Source organism: Rhyacophila brunnea, unplaced genomic scaffold, assembly GCF_057557595.1.
Source record: "Rhyacophila brunnea isolate RB1 unplaced genomic scaffold, BYU_Rbru_1.0 scaffold_9, whole genome shotgun sequence".
NCBI lineage: Eukaryota > Metazoa > Arthropoda > Insecta > Trichoptera > Rhyacophilidae > Rhyacophila > Rhyacophila brunnea.
Window position 1 is genome coordinate 2,947,670 of NW_028233361.1, and position 21,985 is coordinate 2,969,654.

Here is a 21,985-nt window from a genome sequence, read left to right on the forward strand (position 1 = left end):
CAGCCTGGACTTTTAAAACACCATAATTTCATAGATTTTATACTTTTATCTTTTGAAAAGTTACACAAAATCATATGAGGCGTCTAATTCCAAAAAGCGATAAGTCCGCATTTGGTCAAAATCGAGAAAAAAATACGCACGTATTCTTTGTATAATTTTACACAATATGTATTGATCTACAAATTCCAAAACGTGACGTAACCCTATGTGTTTTTGTAATTAGATGCCTCATATATATATATATATAATATCTATCATTCAAAATGTATAAACAGTATACACAGGCTTTGTGGATTTAAAGAAACACACTTTATATAAAAGTGCTTCTATCTCTGATTGCGGTTGGTGTGGAATGGCTGCTTTGCATATAACTATGCTCAATTTCAACCTGACTTCCCTATTTTTCAAGCCAACCGGATTCTGGTGTCCTGGAAGGCCGCTAAATACTATCTATAGAGTGTATACGGTGGAGCTACTGGATGCTGGTTTGACCTGAAACGATGCAAGAAGACTGACGAGCGATAGGAATTCTTGGAGGCGCCTCGTGGTGTCCATATGCTCCAACTAAGGGGCGGATATGGCCGAAGAAGAAGATATTATTATGTCATATGCAATTTGGAGGAATTTTGGATTGCGGCTAATTTGTTATATGTGTAGCAAATGTATTAATTTTCCTTTTTATGATACAACAGACCACATACCACAGAACAATAGTGTAGTATTAGTAGTGAAACCATAGTGTAATAGTAGTAGTGAATGATGAATTTCGACCTCGTCTGTTACTCTTCATACAGAATTAATTAATAATTATTAACTGAGTAGAATGAGTTAAATTTTGTGCAATTTAACCAATGACATTATTAATGGACAACGCACTCAATACAGTAGCTAGCAAGTAAATTCGCGCATAGCAACATTCGCACATGTATAGGTAGACGTCACGCAATTTCCATTATGCGATATCACGCATCGGTAATTTATAGCAATATCACCTTTATTATAATGGCGTTAGAACAGTGTTTCTAGTGTCAATGTTCATTTGAGCGAACCCGTTCGAACCGAACCATTCGGCAGACCCGACAAAAAGCATTGGGAATTTATAGCAATATCACCTTTATTGTAATGGCGTTAGAACAGATTATGCCATTCGGCAGACCCGACAAAAAAGTGAGTGTCATTTTTTTTTCCAGATGCTTCGTCCATATTAATGTCATTGAATTTAACCCAATTAACCAAAATAAATAAAAAAGTCAACAAATCATTAAAATATTGTTTAATGTTAGCAATACTAATAATACATATTCAACATTTGATACATTAAAAAATATATAATTAAAAGTCGAGTTAAAGCCCGAGACGGGATGGAGTCCGTCTAGGAGTGGAAGTTCCGGGCGCGGACATTCCCGGTGTCGCCACTTCTTGTTTGATAGGAAGAATTTGCGAGTTGATTCGCTTCTCTTCCGCCATTTGCTTTTCGGCTTCCTGCATTTGGGTTTCCATTTCTTGCAGATGGACAGCCGCCTGCTTCCTTTTGTCTCGACCAGATCTACACAGAAAAGAATAATATGAAGTAGGCATTTAAATACTTTATTTAGAAGCTAATTAAGTAAAAAAATCCTACAAAAAACTAATTTTATGTTTATGAAATATGATTGAAAATTGATTGTTATTTTTTATGATTGTAAAGGGTAACGTAACGCTGGCTATTGAATACATTCTTTTCTTTCGTCTTTCGACCATGTCCGATCCTAATAGGATCATATGGGCCTCCACAGAGTGGAGGTTTGTATATTGTATAATACATTATTTCTACTGAATACTTGATAAGACAGTTTCAAAATGAATACAGAAATGTAGTGTTTAATTGCATTAAACCTGATTAAATTATATTTTGATAACAATAATTATTTATGTAACATGTTTCCTTTGTTTCCGATGCTATTAATTATCAATTTTCATTCCTTCATTTTTTTTATTTTTACAGAGTGGAGGTTTGTATTAACAGATTTTTGTTTTTTTATCAATTTACTTATGATTAATTTTCATTCATAGCACATGACTAAAATATTCCACTATAGTAATGTTATTTTCACTACCGAATAGGTCATGTCTCAAAGTACACCACGCTCGCTTAGAGAGTAGTAACGGGTTGCACAGGATTTTTTTTACCATGTTCGATCCTAAGATCATAATATGGGCCCCGCAGGATGGTGGTTGTATTAAAAGATTTTTGTTTTTAAGAGAAATGGATATTAGCCACTCACTCGACCTGATAGGCCCATATTCTGGGTCCAAACACAAATTGAAAAACAACAAGTAAATTTTACGTCAGATCTTAGATTCGAACCCAGCACCCGTGACATTAGGTACAGACTGACAGGTTATCGCTTGGCCATCGTGGCCGTCACAAGATAGCTAGGTAAGACATTACTTAAGATAAGATTTTTAATATTGCTCTAATATAAAGTTTCAGTTGTGGCCGGGTATCTAATAAAATAGTGCAAATAGAGTAACCTTCCAGTCTCTTTGACAGAGAAGAACATGGGTCCGAGTTCAGCCAGCCAGTGACCGTCGACAGCTGTGACGCATTGCATGTACTCTTTGGCGGTCATCACGAGTTCATGGTACACTACGTAGTCAGGACTCGAGCCGAGTCCGAACAGAGCTGAAGTGGGATGCAGATGACAAGGCATGCCGGTTCTGCAGTTCACATATTCTCCTATGCCTTTCAATCTTGCAGCTTGATGGAAGTATGCTGTCAAATAAATACAATTATTGAATCCAATAAATGTGTGAAATCAAGATATTATACAACATCTATGCTTTTCAGAGGTTGCTGTTCATATAGTTTAAGCATGACTACTCAGACATGCCATCACAAGAACTCTTGAAATGTGGTTTCCATGAAAATGATCCCCGTTCCAGTGAATACCATTAGGGTTCCATGAGCCGTGTCAAGAGTTCTGTAAGGATTCTCAAAAGATTGCTAAAAATTGCAACTAAAAAACATCTTGATAAAAGAGTAAAAAAGGTGTTACAGTTACAATACATCATTAAAATAGGTTGGTAATTTATGTACCATGAAATGGGGTGAATATGGTATGAATTTAATTTGACTGGGTATCCAATGTATTGTGAGAATGAAAATAGTATGGGGTGGCAATATCAATAACTGTCTACTATTTTTTTTTTTAATTTATCCGTGTTTCGCCAAGCAAAAAAGATTGTGGGTCACTGTTCTCGACGTATCATTATCATCATCAGCACAGGGTCCAAATCCTTCAATCTGGTAATCTAAATATGCGGCAGTCATTAGCTCCGTTCAGTCATTGAATGTTTGGCTCACCTCTCTGCAACATATTAGATTGCTCGACAATACTTTCTTTGCCTGTTAATAATCGTGCACATAACCTAACCAGCTTAGTCTACCGATCTTGATTCATTGATCTTTGCTGCAATCTTCGAGTCCGACATATTTATTCCTTTAAATGTTGCCGTACCTAATTGGTCTAAAAATACGGCGGAGATTTTTTCTTTCAAACATCTTATTTATATTTATTCAAATTCAAATTTTATTTATTTTTACATTATAGTGAACATTACAAATTATTAATTTAAGACATTCACAACATGGCATTTAGAAGAAAAGAAATATTAATAAAATAGTAAGTATTATATATAAAAAAAAATAGATCACAAGAAACATAAATTAGATACAAGGAAGTACACATAATGAGCTAGGACCCTATTTAAAAAAATTATAAAATAATGCCCAACTATTTATACTCATTCTCACGCAGGTGGAATATGTCAATATCCGAAGTGATTTGGTTGAATAGAGTTATTGCCCTCCCAATTGGCATCACCAGTGGCAGGTTAGTTGTGCACCTTGGGTGAACAAACAACGAATGCCCTCGATTCCTAAGATAATTATCAGAGACACACACATCCATACCACCAAGAATGGCAGAGTTTCCATTTACGCCGCGTATAAGTCGGAAAAATTATGTAGCTAAATAAAGATCCCTTCTAAATTTTAAGCTGTATGTAAGCATACCTAAGAGAAAGTCAGTCGGATAGAGCCACGGATAATATCCATACCGCTGAAAGTGAAAGAATTTCTTCTGGACGCTCTCCACCATAAGCCTGTACTTCAAATGATGCGGAGCCGAAACAATAGACCCACTCTCAAGTCTGATTAATGTTGAGTTTTCCGAAGTGTAGGTGATCATAGATTATACAAATGAACTTTTAATATGGTCAGAAAGTAAATGGGACTTATATTAATGTCCTATATAATAGGAAAAATAGTAGGTACTGGAAAATCTGGAAAATCACAGTACATTTTACTCAAATTCAAAAGTATAGATTGTGATTAGGCACCTGAGCAAATACACTTCCTAATGACATCCCAATCGGTTCCGCAAGAGATGAGAGGCATTTTATGCTGCTGCAGTATGTCACGGAGCTGTTGTCTCACCTCTCGGACTTTTCTCATCGCTTTTGAGTGAACAAAATGATCTGTGCACCAATGAGATGAATAGCTGAAAATATTATAGAATAATATGTCTTAGAATCATTTTTAGCAAGAAAAACAATACAGTAGAACTTTGACTACCCAGATTGTACAAAACAAATAATTTCAACAGACAAAATTAATAGTGTCGATAAGCGACAGTTCGATATAATCAATGCCTTGGTGATCCTGGATGTTTGTTGCTATATAATATAATATCGATAATCAAAAATATTTAGTTGTACATACGATGCATTTTTGAACTGTGTGCCGATACTCGACAACTCCATAATAAAATTGATGTTCTTACCCACATATTAAAAATACAAAAAATCGCTAAAAATAAACCTTAATTTTATGGCGTACACCATTTTGGAAAACGCTACTGCAGCGCGTCACACTGCCTTTACCCTTAGCAATAGTAGAGGGGCCCGCAAACATCCAAGCCTGGGGGCCCACTTCAGGATGTGGGGGCCATGCTAATCATTTAATATCTTAGGATAATATCACAAAATAAAGTACTTAAAGGGTGTATTTATTTTTCATGTAGCAAATATTTAGAGTCAAGATGTGAAAACACTGCAGCAGGGTACAAAACGAGTTCAACATGCAAACACAGACTCCACTATTCCTTAATGGGAAATCAAAAAATCCCAATGTTTTAAAATTATGGAAAGACTTCTGGTAGCATATTATGATCATCAATAAAATTTCTTACACTAAATGTCATATCTATAATATGTCAATGAATTAGGGTGTAATAGAAACATTAAAGTGCTTAAATTGAAAACAGATCCTTCGGTGACTATCGTTATGAAAATAATCAGTTATCGATTCCCACAAGATTATTGTATTAGAAAACTGTTGATGTGAACTGATGATGAAATCGAAAAAATCATTGAACAGTCTTTTGAAAAGACAACTAATAAGTTTCAGATTGCAGTTCTTCTCGATTATCCAGAAAATCGAGGTTATACTGTATAAATAATTGACATTGACAATAAATGACGAGAATTCATAAAATGTATCCGACATTGTCACATACTTATTTTGTTTCCACTGGTTATACACATGTAAAAGAGTTAGATGATCTGACTCTGGAACTTGAAACTTCTCCCGGACTCCGTCTGCTTCTTCTTCGCGACCTTTGGGTCGATAAAATATGGACGGGACTGACAACATGGAAACTGAAAACAAAAAAAAAATGATAAACATACCGCAACTTTTTAATGACTAACTTCTGAGTAAAAAGTCTATCAACATATTATAAATAAATATCCCCAGATAGTTTAAAATCCACTATGAAGTACTGTTTATTTTAATTGCAACATGCATACTATTTTAATATTGATTAAAGGATTGTCATTTTGAAATGTATTAAAAGGCAGCTTCATTATTATAAGAGTGAGAGAAAATTTATATCATGAGTAAATTACAGAAATTATTGATCGTACAATCGTACAATTTTAGACTACTAATTGGATATTATCCAGTGTTTGATAGATATACGACATACAACATGGGGGACAACGAGAGATTATTATAATCACATTTTGTCACAATATGAATATGAGCATACACCTTGTCACCTCCGAAAGGGGGGGGGGTGATGGATGAGGAGCTCTGGACCCCCCTGATGATGTAATGTCATGTCAAGTCACGGTGGTATCGTCTGCTTCTTCTTTCGGGGACATGTTTGTGTTGATTGAAAACGCGGAAGTACAGGCGAAAACAGGGCGTTTATTGTTCGGAATATAAATACAGTAAAGTACAGCGTACAAAATATTTAAAAAAAAAAAAAAAAATTTAAAATGGCGGTGACGCCGGCGAGCGCGGCGCTACAGCCGACGTCACGCTCGAGAGTCCGGAAACCGAATGGGGATGAATAATTCCTTTTTGGAGAGCAGGTCAACTCTAGGCAAGAATAAAATAAAACAAATTCTGTCACTCAAAAATGACAAAAACACTCTGCATATTATGTACCTGGCTTATTTCTGAGAATTTCGCTCACAACAGAAATAGTCAGTCAGACCTTTTTTAGGTACCTGCTTTGAAAGGGACTGCATTTCTTTGCTAGGTAGGTACATATTTTGAAATATTTGAACTAGGTACAAATACATATTTTTTCAAAGTAATCTCAAATCAGATATTCTAGGTGCTAGGTACATTGTATGGCTGGGAACTTTGCTTTCAATATTTATGTAGGTAAGTGTACGAATTTAATACCTATTGGTCAAAATTGAATGAAGGCTAATGTAGGTAATAATATTAAAAAATGATATTAATAATTACTATTTGCTTACGGGCTAGAAATTTGCCTCGCAGTCGATCTGTTCATGTTTGCATGAATCAGCCCAATGATGATTCAGGCCTCATGGCCTTGGATCCTCTGAGGATGCCATGGTTTAGGCGGTATCAACCTCAAGCGCTAGACTTTGAAAATGAATAATTAGTGAACTACATATTAAAAGTACCAATAATGAGAACATCGGAACTGCATCCCATTTTTGCAGCGACAATAAGCATGTGGCATTGCGGAGGATCGAGTGGAAATTCAGCCATCTGCCGGCCCATCGGAGTGAGGGCTCCCGTGTGGTCCAGGGCTCCCAGGATCCACAGCTGGTACATTGAATTGAGAAGGGTGTCCTGGAAGAAATAAAAGATAATCTGGATCAATACCTAGGTCAATTTTAATATATAAATTGGAACACACTGATTTAATATACGTAATAATATGTATTAAGATAATATAGTATTATAATTATGCTAAAGAGAATAGGTTTTATTCTTAATATGAAGACATAGTCCAAATAAATTAAAGATTAACCAATGACATTAATATGGACGAAGCATCTGGAAAATAAAATGACATTCACTTTGTGTAGGATCTGCCGGATAGCGAAATTCATATTTTAATATCGGTATCCTACGCTCAAATGAACATTCTGCTTACAAGCGGTCTGGCGACACCACTGGATCTGCCCATACAAAATTTCTGACTGTCAGGTTTCGACTCCGCCGTTATTGTTGTGTTACAAAATGCCAATGTGCCTAGTTAAAAATTGTAAAAAAAAATCTACTAAGCACTCCAAGAAAGATGGGATATCATTTTTCATGTGTTAGTATTATTTATTATTGATAAAATGCCATTTTAAGATATTGATGAATGTTTATTCAATGCAATTGAATGACAGAAACCATTGGACAGACGCCTGTGATGCGCTGGGCTCGCATGGGTCTAATCTCCGAGAAGTCGTAAGTAACCTAGAATCTGTTTCTAACGTAATGAGTAATGACACTAATACGCCATTACAATAAAGGTTATATTACTATAAATTCTCGAAGCTTGTATCGCATAATGGAAATGGATACATCATATGGTCACGTGACGTCTACCTATACATCTGTGAATGACTTTCATGCACAATTTCTCATGCGCGCCGATATGAAGTGAGTTGTCCATTTAATATGTCATTGAGATTAACACTTTTTCGAAACAAAGATAATCAGCTTCAAAGTTTTGCTTGCTCTGAAATATAATATAATATCGACATTGTTCAGTCCAAAAGGCGTTATTAATAATTTGCAACTTTGCAAAAAAGCAATAATTTGAAAAAATAATATTATCAGTTTCGTCGAATATTTTTCACTAATTACCCAGCAAAAGATAGCCGTAACTTAATCATGAAATAATTTTTACACAAACATACTTTTGGGATGCCGAAGATGACATCTTAAATAATCTAACTTGATAAATAACTACATTTCCCCATGAAGTCGCTGACACCCCTTCGGCTCGGCACCCTCGATTTGCAATAAGCACAATGACACTTAATTCAATACTCTATCAGTCATCATAAATCAATAATTTTGGTAATTTTAAATTTAAAGTCGATTTACTAGATGTCCTTAATATTATTTTTTTTGATACATCGCTTGATATTTCAGTAAATATGCCCACACTAAATTTGGACTTACCTGCACTTTAGCAATATAAAACCAAATGCTGCAAACCGCTCTATCAATGGGCCAACAATTTATTGATTGCATACTGACTAATACTAATTGACCAACCAATGAATAGCACCAATTGATTGCATTACGAAATGTCAATTTGTGAATTTAGCTAAAAACCTATCCTGTATGGTAAATCAATGGAAATATGGTCAATGTTTGGCAATTAATAAAAGGATTCAATCCATTCGTGACAAATTAAAAAGTCAGGGTTTATCGTGGCATTTAACATCTTATCGAATGAACAATGTTTGAGTGAATCTGAAATTGTGTTGAAATGCTTGCAAACTTTGACAGATACAGACAATGGCAGTGTAAAGATTGCTACAAATGAATCAGCATTCAGGTTCACTTTTATAGGCTCCGCCCATATAGAGATTATTTTTTGATCTATACCTATTAATATTGAAAAAAACTTTGAAACACAGTTTAAAAAATAATCATCAAATTGGCACCAAGTTGGCAACACACCTACCTGCGGAGGGGGGTCCATGAAATGAAATTGCAGTAGATCTTTAACGCCGAGGCTCTTGAGCAGCAACACCGTATTAGCCAGATTGGTTCGTTGGATCTCAGGAACAGTAGTGATGAGAAGCTCGTCTTTGTATTGCCTCTCGGTGTAGAGCCTGAACGCCTGGCCGGGTCCCGTTCGACCGGCCCTTCCGGATCTCTGGTTAGCGTTCGCCTGACTGATAGGGTATATCTAAAAAAATATATAAATACGGTCAAACAAAGTAAAAAAATACGATTTACCCTTACAACCACAACTAACAGTGTTGCATTATGAATTTAGATCGTAGTGCCAATTATTGCTAATGTTTAGAATGACTGTGGGAATTGATTGTATTGATATTGCAAAAATGGTAAAAAAATTAGTAGAAAATCTACATTGCATCTGAAGTATAAGCGATAATGAGCCAATAATTGGAACTGGTTATTTCATGTCGCGGCCTAGCTATAGATGGCTTTGGTATTGTATAGTGATGTCCCGTCATCACTACAAAGTGTGACGACTTTGTCAGGCAGGCCATGTCTCAAGTATGGAAGACAGCCGACGACCGGAGATAATAGATCAGATGGGAAAGGGAAGATCAGGATATATAGACTCTGTGTAGAAAGAGACACATCCCTGAGGCTAAGGCAGCAGAGGGAATTTCTGGCAGACTGAGGGGAGTGGAGACGTGTCCAGGGTCGGGTAATACCCAACGTGGGTTGTTGAGTCGATGATGATGATACGATACATTCCTCATAATTCAGGAAAAGGTAGAGGGCAGTATAGGGGAAGGTAAGAAGAGAATCTCTTGGATACGTATCCTCCGTAACTGGCTAAATTTCCAAGGTATCGGTGATCTGATACAACTGAATCATTAGCGGTATATGTACTGTAATTTTTTCAACCACTTTCAATAGAGGACGGCACCGAGAGAAGAAAAAGAAATAACTTGAAGGATGTTTTACAATATTTAGATTAAACAAATTTATACAGGTTAGTATTAGATTAAGTTTACACACCTGTAATGCGTCCATACCAATTCTAGGATTGTACACTTTCAGTTTACAAAAACCAGAATCCACCACGAATATTATTCCATCTACCGTAAGTGATGTTTCTGAAAGTAAAAACAACAATTTTATTTATTTATCCATTAAAAACAATGATTATTAGATTCACAGAATATTGGCAACATTAGTGAAAGTTGCATAATATTATAATGAATTGTGAATGAATACCGAGGATTAAACGAGTACAAGTGACATAATATGATTAAAGAATGCGTTAGGAGAAAAGTCCTCGCATCACCTATTGTCATCCTTACCCACAAGTCACTAAAGAAATAAGCTTGGGGGGTGCTTCACCATCACATATTTTCAGAGAGAGGTTTACATTATACGTAAATCACGTGATTATTTTTAACTTATTGGCTGCGGAGCATTTAATTCCTATTTAATTACTACATTTAAATGATATGCGAATTATATCGAATGGCCAAATAATGAGGGCACAACCAGGTGTGCCGTACGCGTTGAAAGGATTAATTTAAAAAGAAAACAGAAGAATCGGTATTTTATGTCGTCCCTACGTGGAAATATATTTAACAAAAGAAAATTATTAAATTTAATCGAGAACAAAATAAATATATGTGTTAGATTCACATTGTTTGGGTCATTGTTTAGACATTTTATAACAAGTATTCGGGCCTAAATCGAGGGACTTTTTACCACTGTTAATAACAGAAAGTCACTTTATTTTTTATGACACTATTACTATTCTTATTTTAATCACACGTGGTTCATAATTTTAGTTATTTTATAGAGAGATCCTGAAGCTATCTAGAAATCAAGATAAGTTAATACCTTGATTCATACCACAAAATCCGGGCGCCGACAGTAATGAACACTGAAGTCGCATGTCTAAAACGGCTCTTACAACTAAACTCGCCTCGTCTGCCCCACAGCCATAAATCAAACCTTCCAAGAATGGTGATCCGGGGTTGCGTATGAAGACCGCGCAGATCTACCTAGCGATAGTCGCACGTAAGCTTCGAAACGTGTAGATATTTGGATGGGGCGATCGGCGAGCCGGTATAGGAATGACCAATGCAGATATTTTTTTCAAACTAAACAGTCGCATTCGACCAATCTGCAGAGCTCCATTTGGCAGCATGTGTTTTGTGAATAATGATGACGTCACATCGATGTATTCGACACGTTGCAGGCGAGACGAGTTTTGTTGTGAGAGCTGGCTATGAGTTACTTTCGTTGTGATTATGTACGGAACAGATGGCTTAATTGGTAAAGCATGTTGGCCAGAATCCAATGGATGCAAGTTCAAGTCACACTTCATACCAAAAACTTTCAAAAAATATTTTCTAATATGGATGTTTTTATGAGTTCCAAATTATGTACATATATGCCGTATGCCAGTGGCGAAGGGTGGAGGTAGGCTGTTAAGATCCGCCATAAATAGTGCACATTAAACTTTTTCAGACATACATATTTGTTTTCATTGAAATAAGACTACAATTTACAGATAGTGTAGGTTAGATTTTAAAATTCAATTAAACTCTGAGAAACCAAGCCATAATAGATATTAGTCAAAAAATACATGTCTATCTATAAAATATCTAAAATTATGCAATTGAATCATACATAACTTTGAGTATTTTATAGATAGAATAATATTTTTTATTTATTATAGTTTGGTTTACGCAGGGCTTAATGAATCAAAAAAAAGAACCAAAAATATGTGTAATATGTAGTTTTAATCCAACGAAAACAAATAACTATGAATGAAAAATTGTACACAATTTTGTCGTATTGCCCAAATTAGACCAAATCTATTATGGTTTCGTTTAGGCAGGGTTTAATTGATTTAAAAAAACTAACTAATACCATCTGTAAATTGTAGTCTTAGTTCAATAAAAACAAATACATATGACTAACAAAGTTTGGTGTGCACTATTTATAGCGAATCTTAACAGCCTACCTAGACCCTTCGCCACTGCCGTATGCATATATCGCACCGTCAGTATAAAACAATGATTGTAAGTGCTTCTTTGGAGATATTTGGGTTTAAAATTTTCATTTAGTCAAGAAAAATAGAGTTTCTAGAAAAAGAAACTACAATAAATGGTTTATGTTCACAGGTAGGTACATTATGATGACCACAATGGGCGAACATAGGCATCAGGATTATAATGTCGTGGGTCTTGAGTTCGAATACCGGGTCTAGCTATTCTGAAAATTTCAGAATAACCCTACTTTTCCAGAGGGGCTCAATTAATTTACTAGATATTATATAAATTGATTGATAGTAATCAGATAAATCACATATTAAATAAATATTTTTTGCAATATTATGATTTCACAGAATATGGCATTGTTCTAAAATCTAAACAAAAATTCTGTGTATTGAAGTACAATGCCTTTATTAAATTTGGAGATTTACCTGCAATATTAGTGGCAACGACACATTTCCTGATGCCATCGGGAGACTTTTGAAAGATCTTGGCTTGAAGATCAGATGGAAGTTGAGAATAAATTGGAAGCACCGAGAGTGGAGGAGCATTGTCAATTTCTGCCAGACGTTCTGACAAAACCTGAAAAAGATAATAATATATAAATTAAATGATAATATACAATTAGATAATAATCTACAAGTTAAAAATGACGGATCTACCGAGAGTGTCCGAATTAACAATGTCGGTTCTTACCAACCGACATTGTTGGCTGGGCGTGGGTGAGCAAGATGCGTCAAATCTGACAGTTGTTGCTATGTTCACCAGACAGACGGATGTTTTTATAAACGTTTAGAAAAGTTTCTATAACCCGTATTTTTATTAATTATGGCAAGCAATAGGTCACAAAGGATATTTGATGAAACATCTTTGATTGCTCGTACTGAAAAATAGCATTTTTGCAAATCCGACTTTTTTAATAGGAACCGACGATATTATAATCAAATTATTAATGAAAATAGTTTTTTATTATTATTTAAAAATTATCATGGTTATGGCTATGCCTTCTAAAATTTTCACGTTTTTAATACGAAGCTTAAAATATTATATTGGATACATATTTAAAAATAGAATTTTCACCTATTTATTACTAAGCTTAAAATAATGTCGACATTGCATATTTTGAAAAAAATGTATTAGGCCCTCATAAACCCCTGCAGGTAGATTGTTCATGAAAAAATGTCATTGTCTTCTAGAATTTTCACTATGCTTAAAATAATATTCATATCGCATATTTTGAAAAAAATGTATCAGGCTCGCATATAACCCTGCAGGTAGATTATTTTAAAAAAATGGCAATGTCTTCTAGAATTTTCAACTAGCTTAAAATAATATTCATATTGCATATTTTGAAAAAAATGTATCAGGCTCGCATATAACCCTGCAGGTAGATTATTTTAAAAAAATGGCAATGTCTTCTAGAATTTTCACCTAGCTTAAAATAATATTCATATCGCATATTTTGAAAAAAATGTATCAGGCTCGCATATAGCCCTGCAGGTAGATTATTTTAAAAAAATGGCAATGTCTTCTAGAATTTTCAACTAGCTTAAAATAATATTCATATTGCATATTTTGAAAAAAATGTATCAGGTTCGCATATAACCCTGCAGGTAGATTATTTTAAAAAAATGGCAATGTCTTCTAGAATTTTCAACTAGCTTAAAATAATATTCATATCGCATATTTTGAAAAAAATGTATCAGGCTCGCATATAACCCTGCAGGTAGATTATTTAAAAAAAATGGCAATGTCTTCTAGAATTTTCACCTAGCTTAAAATAATAATCATATCACATATTAAAAAAAAAAAGTATTAGGCTCGCATAAGATCCTGCAGGTAGATTGTATATGAAGAAATGACAATGCCTTCTACAAGTTTCACCTATTATTACTATGCTAAAAATTATATTGATAATCCATATTTAAAAAAAAATGTATTAGGCCCGCATAAGATCCTGCAGGTAGATTGTATATGAAGAAATGACAATGCCTTCTACAAGTTTCACCTATTATTACTATGCTAAAAATTATATTGATATTCCATATTTAAAAAAAAAAAATTATAAGGCTCTCATAATATAAAGCTCATAGATAAGGTAGATTGTTTCTGAAAAAATATAAAATTATCATAATGTTCTATTTTTCAAATATTCACTACATTCTTATCGATGCACTGGAAAAAAATGTATTAGGCACTCATCAACTTATGTAGGTATATTGCTTTATAATCAATTAAAGACAATTCGTTTTTGATTATTGCTTAATAGTTACCATGGCAATTTCTTTTAGAATTTTCGCATTCTTACTAAATTTAAATAATGAATAATGATATTTTCATACTAGGCGAATGTATTAAGTTCTTATAAAAGAGCGTAGGTAGTAGATGATGGTTTATGAAATACAAAAGTAGGTGTCATGATACTATTTACTTTAGTCTACATTCTTATAAAAGTACTGGAAAATGTCTAGGCACTCATACAACCTATGCAGGTGTTTATATTGTTTTTTAAGCTTTTTTTGAAGTTAAACTTCTATTGGCGCGTTTAGGAAAACAGATCAGAGTGTATTTTTCGCGTGTGACCAGCCGCGATGTAACACATAATTTTTATAATTTATATTGCATTCGGGTTGCGTAATACTTTAAAATATTTATCGTTGTGTTAGGCGGAATATGATGATTTTAAACCAGCGGCACTCAAATAAGAGGCCCTTTTCTGACTGTAATTTAACAAGATAATTAAAATAGTAATAGTAAATTATATTAATAAATACGGAATTAGGCAATAAGATAATTATAAACCAGCGGCACTCCATTTCAACTTCCTACCAATAAGAAAAACAAATAATTTGGATAGTTCGATGAACCAAAGGAACACTTTTATTTTGTTATGTTTTCGGCAACAGAAATCCTTACCAACGGGCCCCGATCCTTCACGTGATCCAGTGGAAGGTTCATGTCAGTAATAAGACTCGATGGATGTTTATTCGTCAATACTCAATTTACAATTACATGGTGTATAAATAAAAGGGAAAGAACTCAATAGAGTTCGATCCGCAGTTCAACAACTCGGTGAGCAGAGCTGAATTATGTTTGAACAAGTTGAATGGTCCGAGTTAAATGAATCCGAGGATCATTTACAATAGTATTAATATGAAATAGTAAGTAAGTAATATTAGTGACACTTAGTTCATGTACAAGGGTTTATATGTGTGTAGTAACACAGCTAGATAGGGTGGATAAATTGGGGTTGATCAATAATATAATTTTGAGTAGGTACATTGTAATAGTCGAAATCACACCAATCAAATATTCTTAACAATAGTACATTATTAGTAAGTTAGGGTATCGATGAATCAAACAAAAGACAATTTATTGTCATTGGGGAGATATCATACAGAGGGGAGTTACAGATCCATAACAATTTATTTTGTGAACCTGATTCTAAATCACCACACCAGAGCTAGTCAAAGATATCTAGGTCTAAGTTTGTTTAAAAGTATGCATATTTAATAAAGAATGCTACATTCATAAAACTTATGTATTAATTGAGTACCTAATTTTATAAAATTAATTTATTATGATGTTCATACTGTGTTCTTGATGCTTGATGCTTTTGCTTTTTCGTACCTGTTGGATTTTGATTTGATTTAAAAATAGTTTTATTAAAATATTTCCAATTTACTAAAAATCACAGCTTTTAATAAAGTAGCATGTGTCTTGTCTGTATCTATCTCAATAGCTGTTTGAGACTTTCACGGTTGTTAGTCATCGAAATTGATTTTTGGGTTTTCACCGCATGGACTTCTTCCTTCTTTCCTTGACGTTTCGGACTAGTTGCAGTGCAGAGGCCATTATTAAGAGATATCATAATATCATAATCAAACAAAATAATTATATTATAACATATCGAGGAAAGAAGGAAGAAGTACACTTGGTAAAAACCCAAAAATCAATTACGACAAGGTATCTTTACTCATGTTTCTAACTACACTTTGTTATACATTTATAATTTATTGAAACTACTGACGAAAGCAATGGGAAATTGTATTGGTTTGTCCATTATTTCATGTATTGTTATGTTTCCTACTCCAATTAGATTCATATACATTTAGATATTTATTTTGTATTTATATTAATGTTATGATTTTGTAAACGATTTCGTAAACTTATATTACTATATATTTTGATGTCACAAACAACTGATTCGGGCGAATGTGGTGATGAAAATGTTTTGTAAAGTACATTATGTAAAACTGAGATATTTTTGTATCACAGTTATTATATCGAATATTGCACATATTTTTTGAAATAATATTGAGCGTTCCGGTTCGTAAAATTTTCTATTTCGAGCACTGGATAAAACCTATGATTGGTGAAATTATTAAGAAAATAAAAATAATCATCGTTTAGTGTCACATTATTGCCTACCAGACCAGGATAATAATATGTCTGTCCCTAAACAAAAAATATATATTTTGTTTAAAAGCTATTAATTATGAACTTTGTTTTTCTCACAATGCTGTTGACCTTTTTTCCCATCTTACAGCATATACAATGGTTTCTAAACTTACGTGCACAATCATTGTTCAAAATTCAGCACACCTGTAAAAATTGCTATAAAATTGAATGTAGTTTGGATAGTCCACATCGTCCATAGACCATAGTAAACAATAAATATGGTCACACATAGAGTTGGTTATTTCGCGAGAAAATCTTAATCTCGAGATTCGGGATTTCCCGAAATGATGAAATTTTGAATTCTCGAGATTCGGGATTTCCAGAAAAGAATTCTCGAGAATTCTCGAGATATCGGGAAATTTAAAAAAAAACTGAAGAAATCCTAAAATCAGTGTAAAAACAGACAAATTCCAAAAAATGTTTTTTTTAAATTTATTTAAGACAGACAAGTAGAAGTAGGAAAACAAAAATAATTCAAAACGTTACTCATTAAAATAGAATTTAAAAAAAAAACACATACTGTCAATCGCTGCGCCTGACAATCACGTACGCTTTTGAGACACAAACCTTTGAGTTTTTAGTAGAGAACAAATTTTTGAGAAAAATTGCGCTCATTTTCAGTCGACGTTGGCTTAATTGTGTTAAATGCCCCGATAAGTCTTTGAACGTTTTATGTTTTCTGTCTACTTTTTTCATATAGAAAAATCGTTTTTTCAATTAATATTTGATAATAAAGAAATCCCGAATCTCAAGAAAAGATTCTCGAGATCCGGGATTTCCCGAAATGTTAAAAATTTCAATTCTCGTGATTCGGGATGGAAAATCTCGAAAAATTCCCGTCGGGAAATTCCCGAAACCCAACTCTAGTCACACTTGCTTGTTTGTCAATATATTTATTTGGACATATTGTTTTCCATTTGCGGTGAAATACAACAAAAAACATACATAGTTTGTTTAAACATGTGTTTGTTTATGGACATATATATTATTTGGGTGTGAATTATGCAATATTCACCTGCTACATTCGTATGCTTCAGTGGATGTTTTATGTAGACGATAACATAACGTAAGCTGTTTATTCTAATAGCTACGGTAACCATTCATCCAATATTTTGGAAGTCAGTCCTTATTTTCGTTGACATTTTGAAAAATGGAAAATACACAAATATTACTGCGCATAGATTGGCAAATAGAAAAAATGTCTTGATTCTGATAGGAAGAGAATCTTTTCAATTGGCTGCTCAGAACATACATTTTTGGGGCGCCGTGAAAAGAAACTATAATATGCAGAGGTCGTCGTGAAACGTAGAAGTTTGAAAACCTCTGTAATTACTAGGTCCAAAATCAAAATAAAAATGTTTGATTGTATATTAAAAATACTGTCAGACAATAAAAGCTTATCGGATGTTATGATTGACAATTCCGTAATCTGAAATCAATGTTTACGAGTTTGTTATGAAAATGGAACGATTCAACTATGTATATTTAAAATACTCAACATTATTATTTTGATAACAGTCTAGTACCTATGTTGTAAATTGAAATTATTGGACACTAATAAACGAATACGGAATAGCTATAACGACTACAAAATATTAGTACCGAACATTACGGACATCTTACGGTTGAGCCTAGAGGTTGTGATCAAGAAATCTCGTCTCGAGAATTCTCGAGCAATAATCAGAGAAACTGAATGTCGAATCTCGAGAAATAAATTACTTACCGTAATTAATTTTCGAGAAATCATCAATGAGAATCTCGAGAATTCTAAAAATTGTTAGGAAAAATACCAAATGGAACAGAGTATTGTAAATTCGCCGGTGAATATTTTTAGAAAAAGAAAAAGAAAAGTTTAAGAAAAGCCTAAAAAGTCTCGAATTTGATCTCAAATGGATTCAGCAGGCAGAAAATTTGGTCCGGATGATTTAAAAAAAGATAATAAGTAGGTATTTCTCGAGGATTCTCGAGAAAAAATCCTTAATTTGAGTATTCCCGAAAAGATCACCTAGATCACAAGATATAGTTGAGCTCAACTTCAGCTTGAAATATCATAGTTAGACAAGCATATAAACGAAGACTTGTCTTAAAAAAACGAATGGTCAAAATGAAATAATAATTGTGTACCTAGTCGCAGTGGCACACTCAGGATTTAATATTGGGGGGGGGGGGGGGGCAAGGAGGAAAATAAAATTAGTCCCATAGGCTCTTTTCCTTCTTCATATAATTATTTTTACATATTTTCACAATACACGGCGGTATATTTTTACAGTTTCTCCTAGTTTTTATTAAATTGGAGGCATAGTGGCGGGAACCGTTGAGCATGTCATCAGCGACTGGCGGATTGGAAGTGACAAACAGCGACCATGCTGGACATGTGCGCCTAGTATGCTAAAACATTACTCAAATAATATCGGCAGTGCTACCCGCTTGGTCTAGAGAGCTACAATATTTATGTCGAATTCCACTGAAAAAAAATGTTCTGTTGATTTACACCACCACCGACTGTAGTGGGTGTAGTCGTTCTTTTCGCCGATTTTTGGTTTTTTTTATTGAGGTTCCAAAATATTAATTGGAAATGGACAAAAAAAAGTATTATTGCATTTAACTTACACACAAACCTACTCAACGCAACACAGCCTAATATCTCGTTTATCGGTCTTTTGTCTATTGCACTCGGTGTACCTACACATCCTGAAACGGGCCCTCAGGCTAGGATATTTGGCGGGCCCCCTACCTACTGCTAAGATTAAAGGCAGTGTGAAACATTACATTAACGTTTTTCAAATTGTGTCTTAGTTCAAATTAAGGGTATCTACTTATACAGTGAATTATTGGCGATTTTTAATACATCTACTTTAATAATGGAGCTGTCGAGTATCGACACATAATAATTAGAAAATATATTGAACAATTATATAATTTAAAATGTTCATGGCATGAAGTATAAACTTTTTTTTTACTATTAAAGCTAATTTATGATGTGTGTTTATCTCACTTATCTGGTCAACCTGACACGCCGGCCCCCCCACAGCCCGGGCCTCCAGACCTCCCCCATGACCTACACCACTCCGGAATTCGGGTGGACACCGAGAATTTTTAGACAGTTCCATTAGGCATTGTGTTTCTAAAAAAACCCGACATTGGTGTTTCGAAATTTTTGTGTTAGAAATTAAAATCTAAGATGTTTTTCTAAAAACGGTGCTGGAGAATAATTACAATTTTTTTTTGCCGTGTTTTTATTTGTCTAAGCCCAAGATATAGAGTATTGCCATTCAATTTCAATGTTTAACATCATTCTGATAATTTTCATGTTTGGGGGGTGCCACGGCCCCTTGCCCCCCCCCCCGGGTGCGCCACTTTATACTATTTTAAGAAGATAACAATTTATAAGTTAAATATACATATTAAATAATAGGTACAGATTTTAAGGATAAAGTTATAACTGAGAAACGAAAAATAATTTTGAAACGTTCAATATTTCGGTACCAGTCACCGTCACCGAAAAACATTATTTACGAAAATAACTTCTAAATTATAACCATTATATATTATAATAAGAATAAATCATGAAGTTATCAGACTTAAGGAAACGTACAGGTATAATGGTAACATTACACGTGTATCATTGTCGCTATAAATGTTTAGAAACATAACCATAATGAATAATTCTATATACGGTTTTTTACAAATGATATCTTCATACTTTCATTTCAATAATTTGTTTTTTCTTAGTCAGTCTTTTGAAACTTGTAGATCGCCAAATCATTGTTGTATGTTCACACGTGGTAAGTAAAGTTTTCAATCCCAATGTTCCGAAAAAATATGAATTTTTATGCATCTTCTGGATAACAACTATATCCTCGTATAAAACTTACCAGGCACCAATAGCGGGGGCTGCAAGATTAATCAATACCCCATCTAGGTATTTATAGACGTAGAGATTGTTAGTGATGTTCTGTGCAGGTATTGTATTGTCATGTTTTATTTTAACTACAAGACTAATTTTTGATTTAATTTTTGTTTTTACAATTATATGTGGTTCTTGGCCGCCTCCAGTCTGCCTACCCGAACCGTACGTTCAATTTTAAAGAGCCAGTGTGGGTGGATCTCTATGAACGCAGTCAAGTCAAGGTTTGGATCTGCTAACTTTTACTCTTGCCTCCAGATTCTTATATGACTTCAAAATTTCGTATTTGGATATTATATCTCTCGAATATAATATATTCATATCAAGGATCTTCTCGTTATTTTGACTGAGCGCCAAGCATTCTGATCAATAAGCCAGGATGAGTCTGATGAGTGTCTTGTATACCATACTCGACATTTGGTCTTTCTTCTGAGGTGCTTTGGGAGACCATAGTAACGTGTATTGGTTAACATTACGCTCATTCAAGAAAACTTGTTATTTTAAAATTTCAGATGTTGAGACTATCTTGAATTAATAATTTTTACGTGGATAATACAAAGATGCTAAAGAGATGGCGTATACAATGAAGGAAAAGGACCACACGCCTGCTAAATTTTATATAAACTTTGAATGGTTTTTAAGGCATTCGTTCTTTGTTGTGTAGAAAAATGGCATTACGACAAACTGGAACTTGCTTCAGCGACTTTTATATGGATACCACAGAGGATTACATCTGGCGGAAGAAGGGTTTCTTCAACATATTTATGATAATATGATTTAAAATTTTAAATAAATGAAGATCAATAATTAATAAAAGTTTGTTTTCGTGTTTTATGTTACGTGTTTATGTACATATCGAATGTTTAAAAGTCAATAAAAAATAAATTGTTATCTTTTATCTGATTTCAATTTGAAGACACGTGTTTGACAAGTGATTGATGGATCGATCGATCGAGTGATAATATATAATTTAAAAGAAACAAAATACCTTGCGAAGTGCATCGAAGGTTATTCATTCAAAAGTGAAAACAAAGTTAAAAACGACCGTTAAAATACCTGGGAGAAAATTGCAACTAGGTATAACTCAACTGCAATGACAGTTAACTTTCGTTACGTGTTGTAGTTGTACAATGTATATCGGTCAGCGTTTCCCAAACCTTGTCAAGCTTTTCTAAAACGTGAATTCATTTTAACGAAGATCATGAATATAATATGAGTGGGTTTCGAACTCACGTATTTCATCGTTGGTTTCATCGTACTGTTATGTTTCTCAGGGAAAAAGTGTGGTTGTCAGGAACCTGATGTGGTGTGATGGTGTTATCCTTGCTTGGTCTCCTTACCAAAGACTGAAATTATGTGCAACCTCTGAGTAATATTCACAGCTGTTTGAACACCGTCGCCTTTTTCCGTCGGTATTTGCCAGGTGATTTACCTTCAAGGATGTATTAAGATTAGATGGCGAGAAGATGATCGCAAACAACAGTTTAATTATTAAAGTTTATTTAACGGAAATGTAATTACAAATACAGGGGGCAAGATATACGCATTACAAAGAATAAAAAATAATAG

At 33.9% G+C, this 21,985-nt stretch overlaps 1 protein-coding gene across 1 annotated transcript in view; it reads right to left on the reverse strand.

Annotated features, from left to right (window-relative positions):
• Positions 1-1,255: 1,255 nt before the first annotated feature.
• The window catches only part of Prp16 (ATP-dependent RNA helicase l(1)G0007), a 227,513-nt gene continuing 206,783 nt past the window's right edge, over positions 1,256-21,985 (reverse strand). The window contains exons 14-21 of the mRNA XM_085959963.1: positions 12,480-12,630; positions 10,043-10,140; positions 9,006-9,233; positions 6,991-7,162; positions 5,562-5,703; positions 4,384-4,544; positions 2,515-2,755; positions 1,256-1,546 (exon numbers count right to left, since the gene is read on the reverse strand). Of these exons, the coding sequence (XP_085816089.1) occupies positions 1,345-1,546; positions 2,515-2,755; positions 4,384-4,544; positions 5,562-5,703; positions 6,991-7,162; positions 9,006-9,233; positions 10,043-10,140; positions 12,480-12,630 (1,395 nt within the window). The 3' untranslated portion in view covers positions 1,256-1,344. The remainder of the gene's footprint in view (positions 1,547-2,514; positions 2,756-4,383; positions 4,545-5,561; positions 5,704-6,990; positions 7,163-9,005; positions 9,234-10,042; positions 10,141-12,479; positions 12,631-21,985) is intronic.